This window comes from Alosa alosa, chromosome 11, assembly GCF_017589495.1.
Source record: "Alosa alosa isolate M-15738 ecotype Scorff River chromosome 11, AALO_Geno_1.1, whole genome shotgun sequence".
Classification (NCBI taxonomy): domain Eukaryota; kingdom Metazoa; phylum Chordata; class Actinopteri; order Clupeiformes; family Clupeidae; genus Alosa; species Alosa alosa.
Window position 1 is genome coordinate 30,698,099 of NC_063199.1, and position 22,834 is coordinate 30,720,932.

General features: G+C 42.5%; 2 protein-coding genes across 4 annotated transcripts; both read right to left on the reverse strand.

Moving 5' to 3' along the window:
* Positions 1-478: 478 nt before the first annotated feature.
* On the reverse strand, positions 479-7,662 carry miox (myo-inositol oxygenase). 2 transcript variants are annotated; one of them, XM_048257492.1, is made up of 11 exons: positions 7,588-7,660; positions 7,154-7,177; positions 6,200-6,280; positions 5,850-5,930; positions 5,210-5,372; positions 4,780-4,847; positions 3,757-3,866; positions 3,553-3,620; positions 3,440-3,489; positions 1,864-1,976; positions 479-980 (listed from the first exon to the last, which is right to left on the reverse strand). In XM_048257492.1, the coding sequence occupies exons 4-11, from the start codon at positions 5,886-5,888 to the stop codon at positions 872-874; spliced, it is 720 nt and encodes a 239-aa protein (XP_048113449.1). In that variant the 5' UTR covers positions 5,889-5,930; positions 6,200-6,280; positions 7,154-7,177; positions 7,588-7,660; the 3' UTR covers positions 479-871. The 2 variants fall into 2 exon arrangements, with proteins under 2 accessions (XP_048113449.1, XP_048113448.1); XM_048257491.1 differs by lacking the exon at positions 7,154-7,177 and having other exon boundaries at positions 7,588-7,662.
* A 5,730-nt stretch (positions 7,663-13,392) lies between these two features.
* Positions 13,393-22,440, reverse strand: adm2b (adrenomedullin 2b). Of its 2 annotated transcripts, XM_048257717.1 has the most exons (3): positions 22,355-22,440; positions 22,095-22,236; positions 13,393-13,954 (listed from the first exon to the last, which is right to left on the reverse strand). In XM_048257717.1, exons 2-3 carry the CDS (start codon positions 22,178-22,180, stop codon positions 13,537-13,539), a joined length of 504 nt encoding a protein of 167 aa, XP_048113674.1. In that variant the 5' UTR covers positions 22,181-22,236; positions 22,355-22,440; the 3' UTR covers positions 13,393-13,536. The 2 variants fall into 2 exon arrangements, with proteins under 2 accessions (XP_048113674.1, XP_048113673.1); XM_048257716.1 differs by having other exon boundaries at positions 22,095-22,404.
* Positions 22,441-22,834: the final 394 nt, after the last annotated feature.

Sequence of the window (22,834 nt, forward strand, 5' to 3'; positions counted from 1 at the left end):
CACACACACACACACACACACACACACACACATGTACATATATACACACACATATACACACATACACACATACACACACGCATACGGACATTCACCATTCATGCACGCATGCATACATTAACTGCACATGACCATTTCTGGGGGAATTATGTATCTATATCCATACAGGTGTTCAGACACATACACTCTCTTAGTTAATCTTCCTTGCTTCGCAAACTCATGGTTGGTTTTGTTTTCCGACAATCATTTTTGACCATTCACTGTTACTTTTTGTATTAATGGGCTTTCTCTGTGGTGTGTGCGTGTGTGTGTGTGTGTGTGTGTGTGTGTGTATACGTGCGTGTGGTTCATTAAGCCTTTAATCTTATGCTTTGATACAACCTTGAATTTGACCTTTGCACGTGTTTGTTTTCTCATGTTCTTGCTCTTGTTCACTTGCTCTTTTTGAATGTGTGTGTGTGTGTGTGTGTGTGTGTTGTGTGTGTGTGTGTGTGTGTTTGTTTGCTGAGCTAGTAAAAAAAAAAGAGAAACATTTCAACATTTTCACACATTTTCAAGGTTTCTGACTTTTTTCGATGTTTATAATAAATCAATCTTATGGTTGACAAATGCTTTTTTCCCTCCTTTAACATCACAGTCAGTTAACAATACCATTTTTCATAATTAGCACTCAATCAATTAAAGTTATACATACTAGAATAGAAACAGGAAATTCATGATATAAAATCAACATCAGTGAGTGAGTGTAGTGGTTGTGTGGATACATGTTATGGCAGTGCAGTGTTTTTGATTTGTCCCTGTGATGAGCATCTGTATGATCAGTATGTGTGTGTGTGTGGCACCAGTTCCAGCCTGCGTGCATGTGTGTGTATCACCACTGCAAGACCCCAGGGCAGTACTTGTCTATGAGAGACTGGTAGTAGGGCCTCAGGTTTTCCACATCGGGCAGCTCCTCACTCTTAGTGTACAAATCAAACTTGCTGTGGAATGGACACACACACACATCAAATTTAATGTGGAACAAATTTACACACAGACTGATCAAACCATCTTACTGTGGAATGGACACACACACACACACACATCAAACTTATTGTGGAACAAATTTACACACAGACTGATCAAACCATCTTACTGTGGAATGGATACTCCCACACACACATATCAAACTAAATTTGCAATCGACACACACACACACACACACACACACACACACACACACACACACACACACACACAGTTAGTACAGAACTCTCGGTGGGCAAAATGAGTTCACACACACACTAATGTCTGGACTATTTACCTGTCTGGAAAAACGAAACAAAAAGTGATCTTGGACCACTTTGTGATGATTGATTTTGTGACTATGAGTTCCTTTCTGTTTCTGGATGTAGGCCTAAACTGTGTGAGTGTATACCAGAGGTGGAAAAGTCCAGCTTCAGACCACATTTCTGTGCCAACCATTCACTTAAACCAGCTGATTCTAATTGGTACAACTCTTCAGCCAGGTAGATCAGCTAATTGGTGAGATCACCTGTGTTAAGTTCACAGGTAGTTGATTTGGACCGATGGTTCTGTGATTTTTGACAGTGTGAACTATAACCAGGAATTAAACTGCCGTTTTCGAGACGTTGCCAAGCGTTATTGGTGATCAGAAGTGTTTATGACAAACGGGCCCGGGTCCGCAAATAAAAATGTAATGTGAACGGAGACCAGTTTGGTCAGGGCAAGGGGCAATAATAGAACTTGGGTACCGTCCAGTTAAACGGACCCAGTTTGAAGGCAACCAGTTTGAAGGCAAGCTGAACTTTTCCACCTATGGTGTATATGTTGTGTGTGTGTGTGTGTGTGTGTGTTCCTTACTTGAACTCTTTGACCCAGGGCAGCATTGCCACGTCCTTGTCATCACACAGATGCATGTAGCTGTTTCCACAATGCCAGGGGTAGAACGAGTGGAACCGGATCATGTACAGACCCTAGAACGCAAGGAACCAGGAACACACACAAAGTGTTTCAAGTTAACACACAAAAAACAAACAAAAAAGCACAAAAAGGTGTGTGTGTTTTACAGGGACACTATCCAGACTGGATGTAGCTGTAAATGAATGGTCAATGCACTTTGTGCCATTTCAAACTTCTGAATGAAACCAAACCCTTTGCCACAATTCTGGACTTCAACATAAAGTACAGGATTCTTTATTTACCAGCAGGGATTAGAAACGGTTTAAAGAATGAAAACGAAATACAGTAGACACAATTTCTGGATGAACGTAACCGAAAAACGGGAACAAAACAAATTTCACTTGTTCTGGAGTGAAAACGCTATTTTCAATTTTAAATAACTGGTTAATAACGGTATTTATCGTTCTGATTTACTTTTGTTTAAACATTATTCAAAAGTCCATAGGCTTGGAAAGTCACCTGCCCACACAGTGTTCGCCAGACCCCTTATACTGTGTGGGCAGGGGTGTCAAACATAAGGCCCGGGGGCCAGATCAGGCCCGCCAGCAGATTTCATACGGCCCCCAAGATGTTTTTGGGTAGGGAGGGAAAATTAGAAAGAAAAGATGGTAACACTTTACTTGACGTTCATAACACATTCATAGCAGCTGTCATAAACTGCACATAAAGCATTCATGACTGTTTCATGAGACATGACTCAACATTTATACCAAACCTTTCATGAATGTGTAAGACAGAATGACAACAACTTGTCAAAATAAAAGTCCAACAATCGCAAAGCATTTATGACGTAACCTTTGCAGATGATTTCTCATCTTTTGCTACTGGGAATGTCCAACCTTTCCAGGTTACACAAATACGGGTCAGCTGAATGTAGGCTAGTTTACCAGTGTTAAACTCAGTGATTACGAATACTTCACAACTTGTATAGTAAAGTGACATTCCATGTAGACTTCATAAGATATTCATGAAATATTTACAAAGGCTGGAGAGAAAAACGGCAATGCTGCTTTGCGATTGTTGGACTTTTATTTTGACAAGTTGTTGTCATTCTGTCTTCCACATTCATGAAAGGTTTGGTATGAATGTTGAGTCATGTCTCATGAAACAGTCATGAATGCTTTATGTGCAGTTTATGACAGCTGCTATAAATGTGTTATGAACTCACCCGTCAAGTAAAGTGTTACCGAAAAGATATTTACATGCAGCTGTCTTCAACATTTTATAATGAGCAATTTATGTGATAAATTGATTAAACCTAGCACTACAAACCATCCTCAGGAAGGAAAAGGCCAAAAAACGGACTTGGAAGTACAGTAGGGTGTTTCAAGAGAGAAAGAGCAGGATGTGATGTCAGTAGATGATTTGTACTTGTTTGCTCACAAGTGGGTATAGTGAAGGAGTATATCATCAAACAACAATCTGCTACCAATGCATAGAAAAGTAGTGTGTGTTTATGTATGTGTGTTTGCCTCACCTCCTCAGGGATGGTGCACTTGTTAAATTTCATCACCTGGTACAGGTACTCTGCAATAGAAAACACGTCAGCATGTGTACACACAGACACAGCTCATTTAAACTTTGGCTCACCGTCATGGCCCCAGGACATCAGCACGTTTTCCAGTCCACACTTGGGCTTGTAGATGCCACACTCTGTACTACACACACACACACACACACAGAAAGATAGGGTAGGATAGATTATGAAGGGAAAGTTCAGTTTCTAATCAGTTTTCAGTCTAATAGATATTTTCCTCTGAGCAAGCCTGTGTGTGTGCATGCAAGTGTGTATACCTTAGTACAGAATCAGTGTTGTCTGGGTTTTCTTTAAAGGTGGTGTCTCTGAACACAATAGAGTCTTGGAACTTGCAGCCAACTGGGAAAGTGTCCCCAACCACAGCCCACTACACACACACACACACACACAATCAACACAGAACTGGAAATGGACAGAAGTCTTTCACAAGCAAAGTTGAGCACCTAGTCTCATACTGCCATATTTAAAGATGCAGTTAGTGATTTTGCTACCCTGGAAATCTTGTTCTCGCGAGAGCACAATTTGAATCTGGCATTCAGTAATGATGCTCATTAACTATGCCCTTGTAGCCGAGCTGCACCAATCACATTGGTGTATCTGATATAGGCGGGGCAGAGGCGAGCTAAACAGATGATGACAGCCCTGCAACGTTGAAGTCCGGAATCAGTCAATAAACATTGGTCGTAGTGTTATCCAATTGGATGCAGTGAGATTTTCAAATGCATGCTTGGTGCCGTCCCTCAAGTTGGGCCATTTTCATTACTCAATGCCAGAATGCCCTTAATCTTTGGATTTAGATCTGGATTTCCAGGCTATGATCTTGCAGAAAGTCACATTTGTTTGTGTTTATGTTTATATTTACATTTTTTAGCAGACAAAGTACATTATATTTTAACCAAGGACCAAATGAAACACGCCAGCGAGGTTGCTCACCCCTCCCTTCAGTATTCCCAGAGAAAATCCACGCAAAATTTCATTTTTGTCAGGGGGACAGGCTGCCCCTACTTTGTTTGTTTCCAGTTTTCGGAGCCTGGGCTGCCTACAGAGACCGTTTTTTTTACACTGTATTCACGGAATGGGCAGCTAGTGGTTGTGAGGAGATGATTGCTAAATGTGACAAAAATGTTATGGGCTTAAAATCGCATATAATCGCTGACTACACCTTTAATGTACTCAGTATTATGTAATCTAACAACTGTTATATTTGCTTAGCAGTATAATCTTTCTCCCTCTAGTCCATGGAGAAGAGCTGTAGGTTGAAGTCCATCTCCATCACTCACCTGAGGCTCTCCCCACAGAGCCATGCTCTTGCCCACGTCATGGATCAGCCCGACCAGCTGGAACCAGTCTGCAGGATGGGAAAGGAGACGGACATGATGCAACCACAGGTAACACTTTACTAGGAGTCTGCATGCAAAGACTTCACAGATGGCTTGTTCAAGTTCAGTCTTTTTAAACTATTACTCAACATCACTAAACCCAACTCCTAGCCCTTAACTGGAACCTTAAACCATAAATTGTTGTTAACAGAGTGTCAACAGTTTGTTGATGATCTAGTTTGTTTATAATCTAAGCATCTCTAGGTGCTCAGATTATAGGAGTAGATGTAGGCTGAATTAGACCATCCAGACCAGAACACACAACCACTCTCTCAGACCCTGAGGTTACATCTGTGGGGTTACCCCCATTGAAATTTGACCCCTGGCTGACCTTTATCGGGGTGCTGGGCTCGGATGCCCTCGGCGGTCTGGAAAGCGTGGAAGGAGTTGGGGAAGTCCACGTCCGGGTCAGACTCATCCACCAACTTGTCCAAGGAGTCGATGGCCTCCATCATGGTCATCTTAGCGTGGGTACAGCCACTCCACTCCACATGCTGGAGGGGAGAGAGGTGGAGGAGGGAGGGAGGTGGAGGAGGGAGAGAGGACGTGAGTATAACTAAGTCCAATAAGTCCAGAATGTTTGGAATGTTTGTTGGACTTTGCTGTCAAGGTGCGTGGAGCCTTAAGTATTAAAGTGAGATGCATCAGTGTTGGTCTACTCAGTTACAAAAGTGTAAACATGCTTGACCTCTCAGATAGTAGCAGTTGCACAATAACTGACCCTCTGTGATGTAATTACTTTTTAGTAAGACCTGTTTACAAAGATCTTAACATAATTTGGAGGCTCAGCAAAATATTAACTTCTGTCCTCTTAAACCAGGGGCCTGTAACTGAGTGTGTGTGTGTGTGTGTGTGTGTGTGTGTGTGTGTGTGTGTGTGTGTGTGTGTGTGTGTGTGTGTGTGTGTGTGTGTGTGTGTGTGTGTGTGTGTGTGTGTGCGTGCGTGTGTTTGTATGGCCAGAAGTTACTGACCTTCCGTTTGACAAAATCCAAAGTCTGGTGTGTGTGCATCAATTTGTATGTGTTGAACACCCGGTCAAATAGCTCAGTACCCTGAGAAACACACACATAAATTCTTTAACACAGAGGTTATCATAGGGAACATGAGACCTTCCTAATACTGAAATCAATATTAACATGACACATCATGGTTTCATAGTTACTTACAGTGTAATAAATGCAATTTTATTCTGTAATACACTTTAGAAAACTACATGTGTTTCCCAGTATTCATCAGCAGTATTTCTGATAAGAGGTATTTATAGAATTATAGAATTAGAAACATAGATGATGTGATGAGAATGTGGGAGAGGTTCTTATACTTCAAAGTTCCGATACTCTGACTGGTCCTTGTCAGCGAGAGGCTTTATGTCTGGCCGGTAGGTCAGCGAGGGGTCTGGACCCTGGAAAAGAGATGAATTATAGTCCCAAATAAGGCTAGGTCACAAATATTAAACAAACCAGGTTGGTTTAAAATCATGACTAATTGCTACTAATTGCTACTATTGTCTTACACCCATGGGCCTTGGCCTGCATGCCAGCCTATACCACACACAGGCCTACAGCTATATGTTGACTACAGAGAAGAAACAGGATACGCACACCTACTAAGTGCAAGATACACCCACCCACAAGGGAACCTGTGTCCACATAAACCTGCTTGCAAGAATGATGTTTGAGTGACACACAGTCATAGCTTGGGACAATATATACATTCTGGTATTTTCAAAACACCCATGACCAGGAAAATTGTGTTGTGCATGCAGTGCGAGACATTTTGAAAACTTTTGTCTTATTTACAATAGCTATCACACACCATTGTCTGCAATTTCCCACATTCCACAGTAGCTATACAGTATGCTAAACTGCTCCACAGTTCTCAAATGTTCAATGCACCAACTACACAGTTTGCAACTGAGAGGTATTACACAGGGTATGATAAAACCTTCCAAATGTTCAATAAGAATTAACACATGATGCATGATTCAAACACACTTATTACAGGTACTGTATATAGCATAGGGGAGAACAGGGTTAGATGAGGCATTTTTTACATTCTTCATCATTCTGATGTGTCAAGGAGATTGTGTTTTGTAACATTCACACCAAACAAATTTGAAGTGTTCTACAACTTCTGTAACCAACAACTCTGTAACCAAAATGGAAAGAGATATGCTCTCTGCAAAAAAAGTCTGAAATCAAATGATTTTGTTTAGCCCTCACATCAAAGGGCACCGATTGAAGTGAAATGCATCTGAATGCTCTGTTCTATTCACGTTTTCTCTAAATCACCAAACTCTCTGGACATGAATGGAATCCATTTGGAGAAAAAAAAAAAATCATATTTTTACACATATTTTTTTTACCACATTTGCCATGTGCTGTACCTTTCCACAGATTGTAAGGAATAATTCCCTATTCCTTAAAAAGCTGTCACATGATAACATTTATTTAAGGTTTCCTAAAAGGGGTGGCTCATCACCCCATTCTCCCCTGCTCATGGGTGCATTTACAGTTTTCTTTTCTTCTCTCTGATGTGCCATGAGACATGTGTAATGTTTTAGCACTCTATAAGTGAAATTAAATTGAAATTGAAATTGAAAATGTATGTGCACTCTTTCTCTCTCTCTCTCTCTCTCTCTCTCACACACACACACACACACACACACACACACACACACACACACACACACACACGCAAGTACTATACCAGATTGATGACACGCATGTTGAAATCTGGGAAGATGAAACTTGTTGTCTCTCTCTCTCTCTCTCTAATATCTGTCTTGTTCACTCTTTCATTTTCTCTATGAGTCTGTCTCCCTTTAAATCTTGTGTGGTCACATGCACACTCCCCCAAATTGGTGTGTGTGTTTGTGCGTGCATGCTTTTACACGGTGGTCCACATGGCTGTTCTCCAGGGACAGAATTGGCTGTGTTCATCAGTCTTGGTCAGTAAGTTTTTAACCTACACACACACACACACACACACACACACACACACACACACACACACACACACAGGTATGCACATTTCTGCCCCAAACCAGATCTCTTCCACTCACAGTGACTCAGCACACACTTGGTTATCACAGTCAGCTAGTCAGGTGCTCTCAGTCGACACAATCTGCCAATCAGATACCGTCAGTCAGTGCAATCAGCCAATCAGATGCCACACACTCTAGGCCTGGGCTGTATTCCCCAAGTGTCAGTGAACAACTGCTACAGTAAAATAAGAAATAGAATGAGAGAGCTTTGGATGTGTTATAATGTTATTTTATTTAAACTATGCAACAAGAGCAAATGCAAGCCATCCAGGTTAGCAAAAAAACAAGTCAAATCAATCAGTCATCACCCAATCAATCAATCACTCACTCACTCAGTGATTTACATTATATGTGTAAAATATTAAGAACACAACAGTAACTGTTGTTGCACTTTGCCATTATTATCTTCCCAAATAATTGCTTTGAAGCTATAACACACTAGAATGACTCATGCCAGAAATACCTGAATCTCTGTTTTACACAGACACACACACAGAGACATAAGCAGGCCTACATTCACAGACATAAATGAATATTGATCTATTTGCCCATTATTTGTTTCTAGCTCAGTCAGACAGAGAAGATTACTGCAGGGCAGCACAGTATCTCTGCTGTCTTTGTCCACGCATGTGATTATCTTTATTTGATCTCGCTCTCTCTCTCTCTTTCTCTCTCTCTTTCTCTGAAAATGTGTCTGCTGTTAACACAACTGCTATGTCTGATTCATTTTTTTTATTTGCCTAGGGTTTTTATTTGCCTATAATGCATGTGTTTTTATTTTCCCTAGGATTACATGGTTTGTCATAACTCCTCTGTTCACTTTCTTTCGACCCACATTTTTTGGTCTTTTGGTTGAGATAGTTAGATAGATATCAGTTTTAAAGTCAATAACTAAAGTAAGTAAAGTCTGTAACTATTTTAGCAGCAAATAGTCTTGGTGTGGGGCTTGTGAACATGACTTCCCCATGAAATCCCGCTTATTCTTTCTGACATGACAACAGGTCCAGAGCTCCGGTTGCTATTTGTGAGTGTTTTGGCTGTCATATATCCAGACTGTGTCAAATTTGATATGTAAGTGTTTGTTAATCCAGTTTTGGAATCCAGCAGGGACCTGTGAGGAAAAACAGTGCTCTCTAGTGGTCCTCATGGGTAAAGGTAGGGACAACAGTCTAAGTATAAGTATAGTATATATACTCCTGTGAGGGAAATTTGGTCTCTGCCTTTATCCCAATCCGTGAATTAGTGAAACACACACAGCACACAGTGAACACACAGTGAGGTGAAGCACACACTAATCCCGACGCAGTGAGCTGCCTGCTACAGAGGTGCTCGTGGAGCAGTGAGGAGTCAGGTGCCTTGCTCAAGGGCACTTCAGCCGTTCCTACTGGTTGGGGTTCGAACTGACAACCCTCCGGTTACAACTCCGAAGCGCTAACCAGTAGGCCACGGCTGCCCTTAAATTATAGACTACGTGCACAAAATGCTGGTTTGTTTCCGGTGGAGCCAGGTGTGTTTGAACCTGCCGCTATTGTTACAGTTTTTCTCGATTGTTTGATGCTCTTAATGAAACTTGAATCCACTTGATCTTCACCTTCTTAGCAGAGCAGAAGTCATCTCTTGCAAATGATTTAACACATTTTCATTGGTTTAACTCATGTTTCACATCTTTTTTCCAATCATTTAACACAGTTCTTGCAAATGATTTAACACATTTTCATTGGTTTAACTCATGTTTCACATCTTTTTTCCAATCATTTAACACAGTTCTCATAGAAAGACTCCAAACTCCATTGGAATAACTCTGTGAAACAAATGGAAAACATGTATTCACAGCTAATATATATTGCTTGCAAACTAATGAACTTGTAATGTCAATGTGTGAATCTCCTTTGCACATTTTTTCAATTAGCAATCATTCATTATCCATAAGAGATACCATGTCTGTTCTGTGTTTCTATTTGCAAGTATGGATCTAAGACACAATAAGAAAGTTCTGTATTGTATACGTATAAGTATAAGTATAAGTATAAGTATAAGTATGTATAATCTTTTGATCCCGAGAAGGAAATTTGTTGTCATTTTGGTGGCATTTATCCCAATCCGTGAATTAGTGAAACACACTCAGCACACAGTGAACACACATAAGGAGATGAAGCACACACTAATCCCGGCGCAGTGAGCTTCCTGCTACAACAGCGGCGCTCGGGGCGCAGTGAGGGCACTTCAGCCATTCCTACTGGTCAGGGTTCGAACCGGCAACCCTCCCGTTACAACTCCGAAGCGCTAACTCGTGGCCACAGCTGCCCCCAGTATTGTCTATTTGGTGAAGAAAACAGTACAAAAGCTGACAAGTCTAGGTGTTTACTGTATTTCAATAAAAAATGATGAAGTTGTAGTTCAATGAAATATCTCTTGTGATTACTGTACATGTCAGTGGCAGTTACATCTTGGGAGGAATGAATACAATTCATTTTTATTCAAAAATGAAAAAAAAAAAAATGACACAGATAGCAAAAAAAAAGAAGGCTCTGTGTGTGTGTGTGTGTGTGTGTGTGTGTGTGTGTGTGTGTGTGACTGACTGACTGACTCTAATATGATTATATGTCTTCAGCACAGAATCTTGTTTGCAAAGCTGCCCTTCACATTTGCATTCCTATGACACAGCATTTGTTTACTTCCACAAGGCTTAATCTATGTATGCATGCACATTATGTGTGTAAGAGTGTCTGTGCCTGTGGTTATGTGTGCCAGTCAGGTTTGAGGCCAAAGAAGAAAAGAAAATAGAGGAAGTGTGTGTGTGTGTGTGTGTGTGTGTGTGTGTGTGTGTGTGTGTCTGTCTGTCTGTGATTGAGTGTATCAGTTTAGTTCAAGTAAATTTCCACTTCTCCACCTGGGCACAGGTACAGTATACAGTATCTGCCGGTGGATTCCTGGATCTTTCCAGCTGAGACCTGTATTTAGGGCACATGATGGAAAGATGTGGAAAGCACTAAACCACCATAGTGCCACCCGATGCCTTGCGTCGGTACTGAATATACCTTCTCCTGCGCTGTCATTCAGAATCAGAATGCCTTCCTTTGCAAAGTGCATTATTAGGGCATTCTCATTGACAATAAGTTGAGTTTAGTGTTTCTCTCTTAATAAGAACATCAGGGCAAAGCAGTCTGAAGCACCACTTTAAATGTCACACTCACTTCTGGGTAAAAAAATTGGTGGGGTGTCCCCAAAACAGATGGTTCTACTAACACTTCTAATTGGAGGATTCTGGGTAAAACTGTTCTCTCTCCAGGACAAACAAAGAACCTGTTATTCCTTGAAGACCAGAGCTGGGGTCGTTGCCTGTTCGGTGGCCAGTAAAAGGAATTTTCGGAGGCATGACAAAGTTTCCATTTCTAAAAGTTAATTTGCCAACGGTCAAAAGACTTGACAAACACCACTAGCTGGCACTGATCAAATTTACCAGCTTGCCAGCTCATCTATTTGCACAAGATTTTTGGGAACACAGATCATAAAATTACATACCAAATGTCATGGGTTGTTTCGGTAACATGGGAATAACTGCTATCATATAAATGAGTTTTTACAAGGATGTTGTAAAAATACCTTCCCATAAACAAACCTCAAAGTGCACCTCATTATTGTTTTATTTTTTGTTTACTGTATTTCACAGAGACAATGCCATTTAACATAGTTCCTCCACAGCGCAGAAAACTGATGTGCTCCATAGAGGCTTGCTTAAATATCCTCTCTGCCCTTGCGGACGTCTTAGGGCTGTTCAGCATATTCCTGCACACAGAGTTTATAGTTATTACTGGTTTGCAACTCTTGTTGTTGTATCATAAAATTATATGGTAATGATACACATATTGTCAGGATCTGGACTGGACTGATTATTTTGTGCCACCCTGGTGGCCATTTTGTGCATTGTCCTGTGTTTGTTTTTACCTGTTCCCCATGTGCCTAACCCTGACACATATATTTATACATATATTATTATACATATACAACCTAACCCCTGACATTACATATATTTATACATATATTATTATACATATACAACATTAGTAAATGACCATTGGGAAGGTGAAGCATGGTCACAGTACAGGTGTTGTATTATAGCTACCTGTAGATATCCAGTACCTGCTGTGTGTGTCTATGTTTGTCTAGGTGTGCAGTAAATATTACTGTTTGAATCAGGGCAGTAGTAACTAGTTCAGATCGGCTGTGTGTTAAGTGAGTCAAGTTGATGGGTTGTGGTGACTGTATTTACTTTAACAAAAAGAGGAAAAAAGTACCAAAACGTGGAATTCGGTGGCGGGGTGGCAGTGGTGTGTACTCAGTGATAATGGGGGAGCCTGTAGATAGACCTGGTGAGGTCCAGATCTGTGGTCTTATCACCAGTCACTCCTGAAATGTTGAGAGTAAGGCAAAAGCCCATCCACAGTGCAGGTCAGTACTGGTCTTAACCTATAATTCTGCTGTCAGTGTGAAACTTCTTCCAAACAACTCTGCTCTGTGTGACAATGGCTCAGGAGGGGAGGAATGTGACACACAACTCACACATGCACGCACACACCCACACACACCCACACATGGTTGTTGTAACCATAATGATCACAATGCCCTTCACGCAACTAATGAGGGTGTCCTGTGTGTGTGTGTGTGTGTGTGTGTGTGTGTGTGTGTGTGTGTGTGTGTGTGTGAAACAGCGAGGGAGAGTTATTGGCTGACTGGACATTTATTAACTGATACACTCCTCTTCCCACACTTACACTACAAAGATTGAACTGTCGACTACACACACCTCACACAGACACACACACACACACAGAACACACACACACACACACACACACACACCAATGGAGAATATGCTTTTTATGTATAGACTTTATTTAAATGTGACACCTAATTTACTCTTACATGTTATATATGATTACAGGTCTGGAGTATGTACATACAGTATATTTAATTTACATTTAAATAACATGACATTGCCTCAGGTTTTAGATTAAACAAGTACATTTGCTTAAAGTGCTTTGACATGTTTTATGAATGATCTGACCTCTTTGTGTACAAGTAGCATGTGTGAAGATATGTGTGTGTGTGTGTGTGTGTGTGTGTGTGTGTGTGTGTGTGTGTGTGTGTGTGTGTGTGTGTGTGTGTGTGTGTGAGAGAGAGAGAGAGAGAGAGAGAGAGAGCAACAGAAAGAGAAAGAGAGAGAGACGTGTAAGACCTTACTGATCTGTGAACAGTGGTTGTGTGCTTCTCTAGGAGTGAGTTTAAGTAACTTGTGTCTGTTGTGGTGTTTGTCTGTTACAGATATGTGAAGCCTGAGAGAGATAAGCAGAAAGTGGCAACAGGAATTAGGCATTAGTGGCCATTTATGTGCAGTCACATGCATACATGTGAAAACACGCCTGCACACACACACACACACACACACACACACACACACACACACACACACACACACACACACACACACAGTAGACATATATACTCACACACAGTAGACATACAGTATGTATATACAAATATAATATGATCTTCCCCTACTACAGACAGATGCGCTAACAGTTTATGGTTTGTGGATTAGTTGCCGTGGCGCCTCATCCGTAACTATGGGGACTCCGCGGGTTGATGGGGGAGGTCTCTTCCCTCCCTGTCTGGCCAATCAGCTGGTACAGACGGTGGCTGAGGTTCTGCACCTGACACGTGCCCAGAACACACCCCACACGCATCAGGTTGCCATGCCGATGACTCCGCGACCTCACAATGACATGGCGCCGCACCCGTGACCCTCTGTGCCTGGTTTCCATCAGGTCCTCTCCATCTGTGGGTACACTATTTTGGACAGGCACTTCTCTGGGCCCTCTCAGTGGGGGTCCTTTCTTCAGGAGGACCCTCCAGACGCTGTGTCGCTCTCTTAAGCCGTTACCGAGGGCAACAGGAGGCCTGACCACTGTTTCCAAGGCGATGGTGCCCCCCTTCTCATCTGACTTCCTTAACTTTGTGGGAAAATTCAACCTGAGAAACACAAAGAGCATGAGGGTGAAGGCTCACACGCACACACACGCACACACACACACACACACACACACACACACACACACACACACATATACATTTCATACACAAACTTCATTATATATCTTACGTAAACATGCTGAACAGCATATCCATGTACCCCATACACACACAAAATTAAGCACAGAATCATAATACCTTAGATACACACATTTACAAACATCATTTTGTGTGTACCCAGTTGTGTACAGTGTAGATTGAGTGTTGAGGTTGAATGTAATTAGTGTGATAGATATTTAGGCCACTTCACTAAAGCCTTAAACTAACAGACTCCTGATTTAACACCCACCAACACACATGCTCACGCTGATAGATTAGCAAGACTGTGGTAATTCTGATTAATGAAACAGATTAAACAAAACTTTAGCAAAGGCAGCAGACACATGGGAACACTGTGTACTTCAACACCTTCAATCTTCTCTAACCGGCACGCACACACACACACATACATATACACACACACACACATACACATGGAGTGAAGGTTCCATAGGATGAGGGTATTAGTAACCTGTCACACAACTCACTCTCACTCACTCGTCTTTTCTCTCTTCTCGTTGCTACCACCTTCCTTATTTCTAATTAAACTTAATACACACACGCACACACACCACACACACACACACACACACACACACACGCACACACACACTCACACACACACACACACAGACACATCAGTGTCGCACTCAGAAACTTGTCCACGCCCTAAATCATGGCACATTATCTTCCTTTACACTTCATCTTTATCAGCATTGTGGCATTTAGATAACAGTCTTTATATAGTTATACAAAGAATACAATTCTCCTTTGGTGGTTCAGATGTATATAGTCAAATGGTTATTTGGCATTGTTATTGAGCGTTGTGTGTGTGTGTGTGTGTGTGTGTGTGTGTGTGTGTGTGTGTGTGTGTGAGAGAGAGAGAGAGGTGGCATTATGCAAATGATGTTGTGTAAGTGTGCTTGTTTGTGTGTGTTCTGTGTAAGTGTATGTGTTTGTGTGTGTTATGTCTAAGTGTGTGTGTGTGTGTGTGTGTGTGTGTGTGTGTGTGTGTTGTGTGTTGGCTGGCGCTGCATTAAGGGGCATTAGGTGTTAGTGTCTGAGAGGGCTTGGTGGCGTTTGAGACACATAAGGCTAATCTACCAGAGTGTTTGTCTTTGGTATTATACCACCATGCTGGCGCTCACACACACACACGCACACACACACGCACACACGCACACACACATACTGCACTGCCACTCATGCATCTAGACATCTACACAGACCGCCACTCATACACCAAGCTGCCCGGTCAACGCCACTCATACACCAAGCTGCCCGGTCAACGCCACTCATAGACCAAGCTGCCTGGTCAACGCCACTCATACACCACAAGCTGCCTGGTCACCGCCACTCATGTGTATGTGTGTGTGTGTGTACAACCCCAAAACAGAAAAAGTTGGGACATTGTGTAAAATGTGAATAAAAACAGAATGTAATAATCTGCAAATCTCTTAAACTCATATTTAGTGCCCGGTCAACACCACTCATACACCACAAGCTGCCCGGTCACCGCCACTCATGCACCAAGCTGCCCGGTCAACGCCACTCATACACCACAAGCTGCCCGGTCAACGCCACTCATACACCACAAGCTGCCCGGTCAACGCCACTCATGCACCAAGCTGCCCGGTCAACGCCACTCATACACCACAAGCTGCCCGGTCAACCTTTATTTGGACAGTCCATCCACAGACCATCCTCAGATGAGTCTGTTAAGTCTCTGTGGGTGGACTATCCACGTTGTGTTAGCAGCTGTCCAGCTACAGAACAACCATCATATTAGCGGGGAACTGACCACTGTGACGTTTGTCCACTCCTACTCTACCCAGATCCTTCTTTCTGATGCTGACTTGAGAACACTTAAGTATGTGCTCTGATTGTCATACCGATGTGCCTGGCTCTTTGGCGTTGCAGCCAGGCTGCAGGTTGGCTCACCCTCCTTAAGTTGTCACAGAATAAGAATATGTCAATAACTCAATTTTGATAAAAATGTCAGATAGAACCTTAACTTTCTATGGGGACGATTATACAGATGCAATGCAATGCAAAAAATCAAACCTGATCCAAAAACCTATTTGATGGAGGAAAGTTTGTGTGCAAACGTGATTGATACAATGTGAGGATGTATTTATTTTTCAATCGTCAGACACAAAAAAATCGTAAATTTACACGAAAAGTGTGCCTATGCCTAATGTATAAAATGATGAAGAGAATCTCTGGCATGGAAATGGAGCCCTGGTTGGGTTGGTAGTGCCAAACCCTGATGGCACCCCTCCTTTTCTGTTCCTGCCCAAGGTGCTAAGAGGGGCAAAGGGCATGGAGAGCTTACAGTAAGATCACTGTGTGTGCACTGTGTGGCCCTGGCATTGGTCTTACCTCACCTCCAAAGCGGTCAGAGGACATGGTGGGGGGTGGGCTTTGCTCTCAGGGGCAGGGGCAGGGGCAGTATGGGTGACTACACACCACTCTAAACTATTAATGAAGCGTCACAGAAGTCCAATAAATTAAAACTGAAGGGATGATGAATGAAGTGTATCAATCAGAACAAAGAAACTCAGGTGGTCAGCCATTTAGAATGGAATACCTCAGAATAGATTCATGATGAAAGCAATTTGGAATCTGTCCCTCCATTTACGAAATCCTAAAGAACAACACTAAACAAAAAACATCTCTTTAAAGAACAGAGGCTTAATGGTTGTGTGTGTGTGTGTGTGTGTGTGTGTAAAATGGATATGGGGCACAGTAAGGAGTTTACTCTGTAAGCCTCCGGAATGGAAAGGATAAGAAGCTGCTCCACTTAACCTGAAACCCTTCAACACACACACGCACATATACAGTATAATAAACAGTCTGGGATTAATAAGGTATTTAAATTATGTCTAAACTCAGATAACACTCCACGTACACACATGCACACATACACAAACACAAACACACACACACACACAGAGTTCAGGAACATTTAAGGTTAAGATAGCTTCTTGCACATGCAAAGATGATTCTTGCACCTTGTGCATGACCTAATCTGACTCCATCTATGGGAATCCAGCAATTCAGCTTAAAGTTCATGAAGGGACAAAATAGCCAACCCTGAGGAGTACTCATTATGAAACACAAACCCTGCATTTCTCAGGGAATATCACAGAGACCAGAGCAGGAAGCCTGGACTAATTAAGGGCCTGACCATCACATAGCAGCACATTAGAGCAAAATGAAAGCGGTGGCCTCCCAAATGAAAGGCCTTAAATACAAATGAAGGGGTGTTGTAGAGCTGCATAAAATCATAATGTCTCCATGTTTCCTACTGATGGTTTGTGCAAACTGTCTGACCTCCTATTATAGAAGCAATTCATCGCTGCAAATATAACAACCACTGTTTATTGAATACAGTCACTGGGAAGTATCACTTTTCCTGCCTTCATGCACGGTCATGTTGTTGTCTATTCTTTTTCATTCAGATGGCCTGCCATAGTGTCATCCTACCATTGCTCAATCAGATGGTTTGCATTATTTTCATCTAATACGTCTTTTGCCATATTGTCACCTATTCAGCCAAGGGTTAGCTGCCACTCTCACGCTGGCTAGAGTTGGTGCACGCTGTGTCTTCATGCCAGACTACTCTCCTGGCAAAGCCAGCAGAGGGGGAAGTTCATTAATTTTAAAGGATGGGGGTGTTTTTCCCCATCTGTGGCCAGACCAGACGTTCTCCAGCCAGTCCACCATCGCCACTCCAAAGGTCACACAGCTGTTTACTGCCAGCCTGCTGTGTGTAAAACGTGTATGTGGTCATGTGTCACATGCGACCCCCTTAAAATACTCAGCTCAACACGAGGATATATGCCAACACCTGGCTCCACTGTGTGTGTGTGTGTGTGTGTGTGTGTGTGTGTGTGTGTGTGTGTGTGTGTGTCTGTCTGTGTGTCTGTAGATTTGGCTATGTAATAAAAGCCTGTCAGTGCCTCTCTTGGACCACCTGGAGATCATGGTAGAACACCACACACACACACACACACTTACACACCTACACACACACACACACTTACACACCTACACACACACACACTTACACACCTACACACACAATCAGCTTTGGTGAAAAAGGCAACTGGCTTTCATCCTTCTCTGAAAACAATCAAATGTAGGCCACCAGTGAAGAGAAAAAGAGAAAGGCTGAGAATGTCCTTCTTGTATGTGTGTGTGTGTGTGTGTGTGTGTGTGTGTGTGTGTGTGTGTGTGTGTGTGTGTGTGTGTGTCGAGCTGAGTGGAGTCCTAACTGATGTTAATGTAATAGAGTCCTAAGATCAGACTCCAAGAACTAAACCAGTTAAAAGGCTCAGTCCATCCGCCTGACTCAAGAAGGCATCATTTGAGTTCATCTGTGTGTGTGTGTGTGTGTGTGTGTGTGTGTGTGTGTGTGTGTCTGCGTTACAGACAGAGGTAAAGGAACATACGTATTCTTTCTTTCCTTCATTCTGAGAAACCTTTGTTTCTCAAAAACCTGCTAAGCACTAAAACTTGATGCGCCTGTGCATCATGTGTCCATTCCCAGATAACCTTAACAGAAGAATCCCCATTCATCAGAGGAATGGAATTAAGCTGCTGCTGATAGTCATGGAGAATTGTAAGACTATAAGGCTCTGTTAGTCTAAAGTATCCCTGTTCTTTGCCGTACTTCAGCCAGGAGGTCAAGGTGAACTGGAGAAACTGAAGGTGAACTGAGATGTATGTCCACCTTCACTCACAGTAAGTGCCTTCAGTCTGTGATATCACTCGGCCATCACAAAACTGATCTTTCTTTATCCCTCCGACTCCCTCTCAGAACCCTTGCTGTTGCCAGTTAAATCCTAATGCTTTCAAAGGCAAAGTCCCAAAACTATTAAACCACTCTGGCGTGGAACAGAGACCACGGCTTGCTGCAGTCACTCTCCATTCTCTGCAGAGATTTAAATCATTTTGACACGTAACCATTCAGTGTTTTGAATTTAAGGATAAGTGAACAAATATTTGCCACAGGTCACGTAGACTGACTAGTGTTTGCATTGCCTCCCCACCACATATCCTGATGTGAATTTTAGTATTTGTCTGGCAAATAACTGGGCTGATTTGAATGCACAGGTTTTAGTGTTTACACCTTTGTGTGTGTCTCTATGCCTCACATACCACTCAACAATGCCCATTCAAATGAACATGCTCTTGTTAGCAGCACGATGGCACGCATTGTGGCATTATTTCTATTGAATTCTTATGGTATGCCAGTTATTTTCCAGAGCACAGATACAGTAATGAGAAGCATGAACAAAATGTAGGCCTACCAGAAAACTGCAACTTCGAGAGAGCATATTTTTTCTGACCACACAAATAGACCATGAATAGATGGAAACTCAGTGTTACTGTGACCCATCTCTATTTAGAAAAGCTGTCAAACCAAGTACTCTATAACTGTAGTATGATGAACTTTGTATGAAACAGAATAAATGTGTTCAGTGAGGAAGCTCTTAAATAAGTTAGAGCAGCAGAAAAGTACTGAATTCCTGTTTAGGGATCTGGACAGTTTAATTTACTTGTAGTCTTTGGGATGACAATTACGGCAATGGAAATCCACTTGGTGAGAATGTGAGAAAGCTAAAGGCCTGCCTGGTCATTGCTTCACGGTCAGTTTTCTTGATGACCGTGAATTGCGTAACAATGGTATCTAGATGACTTCATAGCATCTGATGTCATGGTTTCAGAACCTGCCATATATAAAGAGCTATAACTGATGTTATGACAAGAACACTCTCACGGGCTTTGTGTCTAATCATTGTCCAGAAACATTATTGAATTAGCCTATTGAATAAGCAATTATAATCTACAGCATTTAAATTCCAGGAATCAGTCTTTTAAGTCTCCCCTGTCTAATAACTGTTTTTACAAGACCTATCACTTGTGAAATAAGCAATAAACACCATTGCAAAGTATTTCTCATTTAGATGGGCTGTGCAGGGGCGTACCTATGTTCTCCGGGTCCTATGTTCCCTGCTTTGTATGGGACCAGGGAACATACCCTAACCCCGAGCGGGGTACATAGGACCCAGGGAATGTAGGGATGACTCCGGCTGTGTGCGCTAGTTCACGTTTCAAAATAACAAATCAGGACAGCCCATCATTACAGATGTAACGCAATCCTGACTGATTTTGGGGGGTGGAGTTGGGGGGTGAAAAATAGTTTTCCTGAGGACGCATCTACACATGTACCTAACGTGTAGCTATCTACATTAGCATAGAATTGATGGCCATTCGATAGCTTTGACAAACCAAGTTCTCAAGCAGGCAGTTGTTTAGTGTATACAGTCACAGAAAGATGAAGGAGATTGTAAATACATACAAGCTGTTTCAAGGCCATGGGGGACATGGTGAAAAAAGGTGAGAAAATGTGTATCCCTTTGAGATGGAGTTTTTAGGGGTTAATCAATGGCTGGAGTGCATCTTTTAATGCCAATTCCAAATGAGAACATCTTAGCGGCGTGCATTTGGGCATAGTAGGCCGACTCTGGTTTAGTGGCAATAAAGACCTTGTCTTTTGATTTCCTCACAATATAGCAAGGTTTTATTCTGTTTATAGCACTAACATGTAACCTGTATGGGCACCATACAGACACTGCTGCTGGTGCTAAAGTAAGGGAGCGCAGAGTTGAGTGCAGGGGAAGATTGTAGCTCTGTGCGTGCATGTGTGTGTGTGTGCATGTGTGTGTATTCGTGCATGCATGTGTGTATGTGCATGTGTGTGTTTTCAGAAGGAGCGCAAATTACGTTTTCAAAGAGCAGTTCCCAGGTTACCGCACAGCATGGAGTCCACACACACGCACACACACACACACAGACACACACACACAATTGCACACACACTTGTGAAGATGTTTCTCTAGAGAACTCTGGTCACGTGGTGGTCTGTCCTTTTGACTTGCCCTGGGCAGCAGCACACTCTCCAGTCCAGTATGAGTTTGTAGAGGGCTAAACGAGGTGACCCTCAACACAATCTGTATTACATAAGCAGCTTGCCCTCAGCTCAAGGTGTCAGATGTAAGAGTATGCAAATTAATATGTAAATATTAGTCAAACATCTGCTCAGATCACCTTTGAACTGCTATCAAATAGTAACATTGACAAGTTTACAATACACTGATATACGTGTATGTCTCTATGTGTGTGCACCTGTGAATGTGTGTGTGTGTGTGTGTGTGTGTGTGTGTGTGTGTGTGTGTGTGTGTGTAAAGCTGTGATGTTACTAAAAGTAATCTGACACTGTGACTATACTCTCGCCTGTAGAGAGATCCCAGTGCGTCAGGGACGGGTCAGGGACGGGTCAGGGGGAAGAACTGAGTGTTCTGGCGGTGGGAGAGAGCCACTTATGCAACTCATGACTGGAGGGAGGCCGTTAGGAGCAGACTCAACACCTGCCGCTGCGGCGGCACAGTGGATGGAGATAGAGATGGAGATTGATTAGCATCTGTCTCTACCGGAGGAGAGGAAGCACTATGTCTGACTGATGCACAAGCAGATGCATGTCATGGTCAAGTGTGTGCTATCCACTTTCTCTCTCTCTCTCTCCTCTCCCACACTCATTCACACTCTCTCTCTCACAGACACACACACTCTCTCTCTCTCTCTCCCACACTCATTCACACTCTCTCTCTCTCTCACACACTCTCTCTCTCTCTCTCTCTCACACACACACACACACATACAGAGTGGTCCAGAGGTCCCACCTCTATCCTCAAATTCCCTCTTAGTGTGTTACCCAATATCTGCAATCCTCTGCGACTGCCCCATTTAGCACTGTGTGTGTGTATGTGTGTGTGTAAGAGAGAGAGAGAGAGAGAGAGAGAGAGAAAGAGAGAAAGAGAAAGAAAGAGTGAATGAGTGTGGGAGACACAGTAGCAATAGTAGACACGCAGTTATAAACAGTTGCCACATAACTTTGTCAGATGTTCATTAAAACCAGTCCTGCAATATAAATAGTAATTGCAATGTGTTGGTTATGCAGGTGTGTCCTCACCTGTTGCGTACCGCTCCGGTGACCGGCGGGGTGACGGCATGAAGAAAGAGGCAACAGCATAAACACACTGGTAAAATCGCAAGCATCACGGGGCACAGCACGCAAAATTCCCGGTAAAGATACACTCTGCTTCACTCGCGTTCTGTTGGACATAAAGGACAGGAAAGAGTCGCGTGACCAGCTTGTCTTCCATGCGCGGAAACGGTCTATTTTCTAGTTAACAAGTTACGTTTTTAAAGTTAAGTTTCGAAAACACCTACAGTCGTCAGGGGAGTTGTTAAGTGAACACAAGCCTTAACTCCTGGTGATTAGATTCTCTTGAGTCTCAGAAACCCTCTCGTGCGCCTCGCGCCCCCTATTCCGTTTAATAACCTACCTCATGGGCGGGACTGGGTGATTCGGTGATGCTGCTGATTCACTGCACGATAAGAGACTAGATCAGATGAACGGATGTTTAACGTATACATGGATGCTTATTTACATCCAAAACCCGAATAGAAATGATTAATAGAAATTATCAGAATGAGGGTAGCCTAAATCAGCTGTGAACCATAGAGTAGCCTAATGGACAAGATGCCTAAAGGAAAAGTGCGTGTGTGTGCGCGTGTGTGTGTGTGATGTAGTCAAGACCACCTAAACCCAGACCAAGTCATTAAGACTAAAGGGTATCAAGACCAAGACAAAATCAAAGCCAAGGCAGTATGAGACCAAGTCAAGACCAAGACAAGAAACATGTTTGA

Excerpts from the sequence above, each read along its gene's own strand:
- adm2b (XM_048257717.1), bottom strand. The coding sequence starts at position 22,180 with ATGCTTGCGATTTTACCAGTGTGTTTATGCTGTTGCCTCTTTCTTCAT. Across the intron at positions 13,955-22,094 it reads ACCGGAGCGGTACGCAACAG|GTTGAATTTTCCCACAAAGT; the intron begins GTGAGGACACAC and ends TGTGTTTCTCAG.
- miox (XM_048257491.1), bottom strand. Across the intron at positions 5,373-5,849 it reads TGGATTTTGTCAAACGGAAG|CATGTGGAGTGGAGTGGCTG; the intron begins GTCAGTAACTTC and ends TCTCCCCTCCAG. Across the intron at positions 4,848-5,209 it reads AGCCCAGCACCCCGATAAAG|ACTGGTTCCAGCTGGTCGGG; the intron begins GTCAGCCAGGGG and ends CCCATCCTGCAG.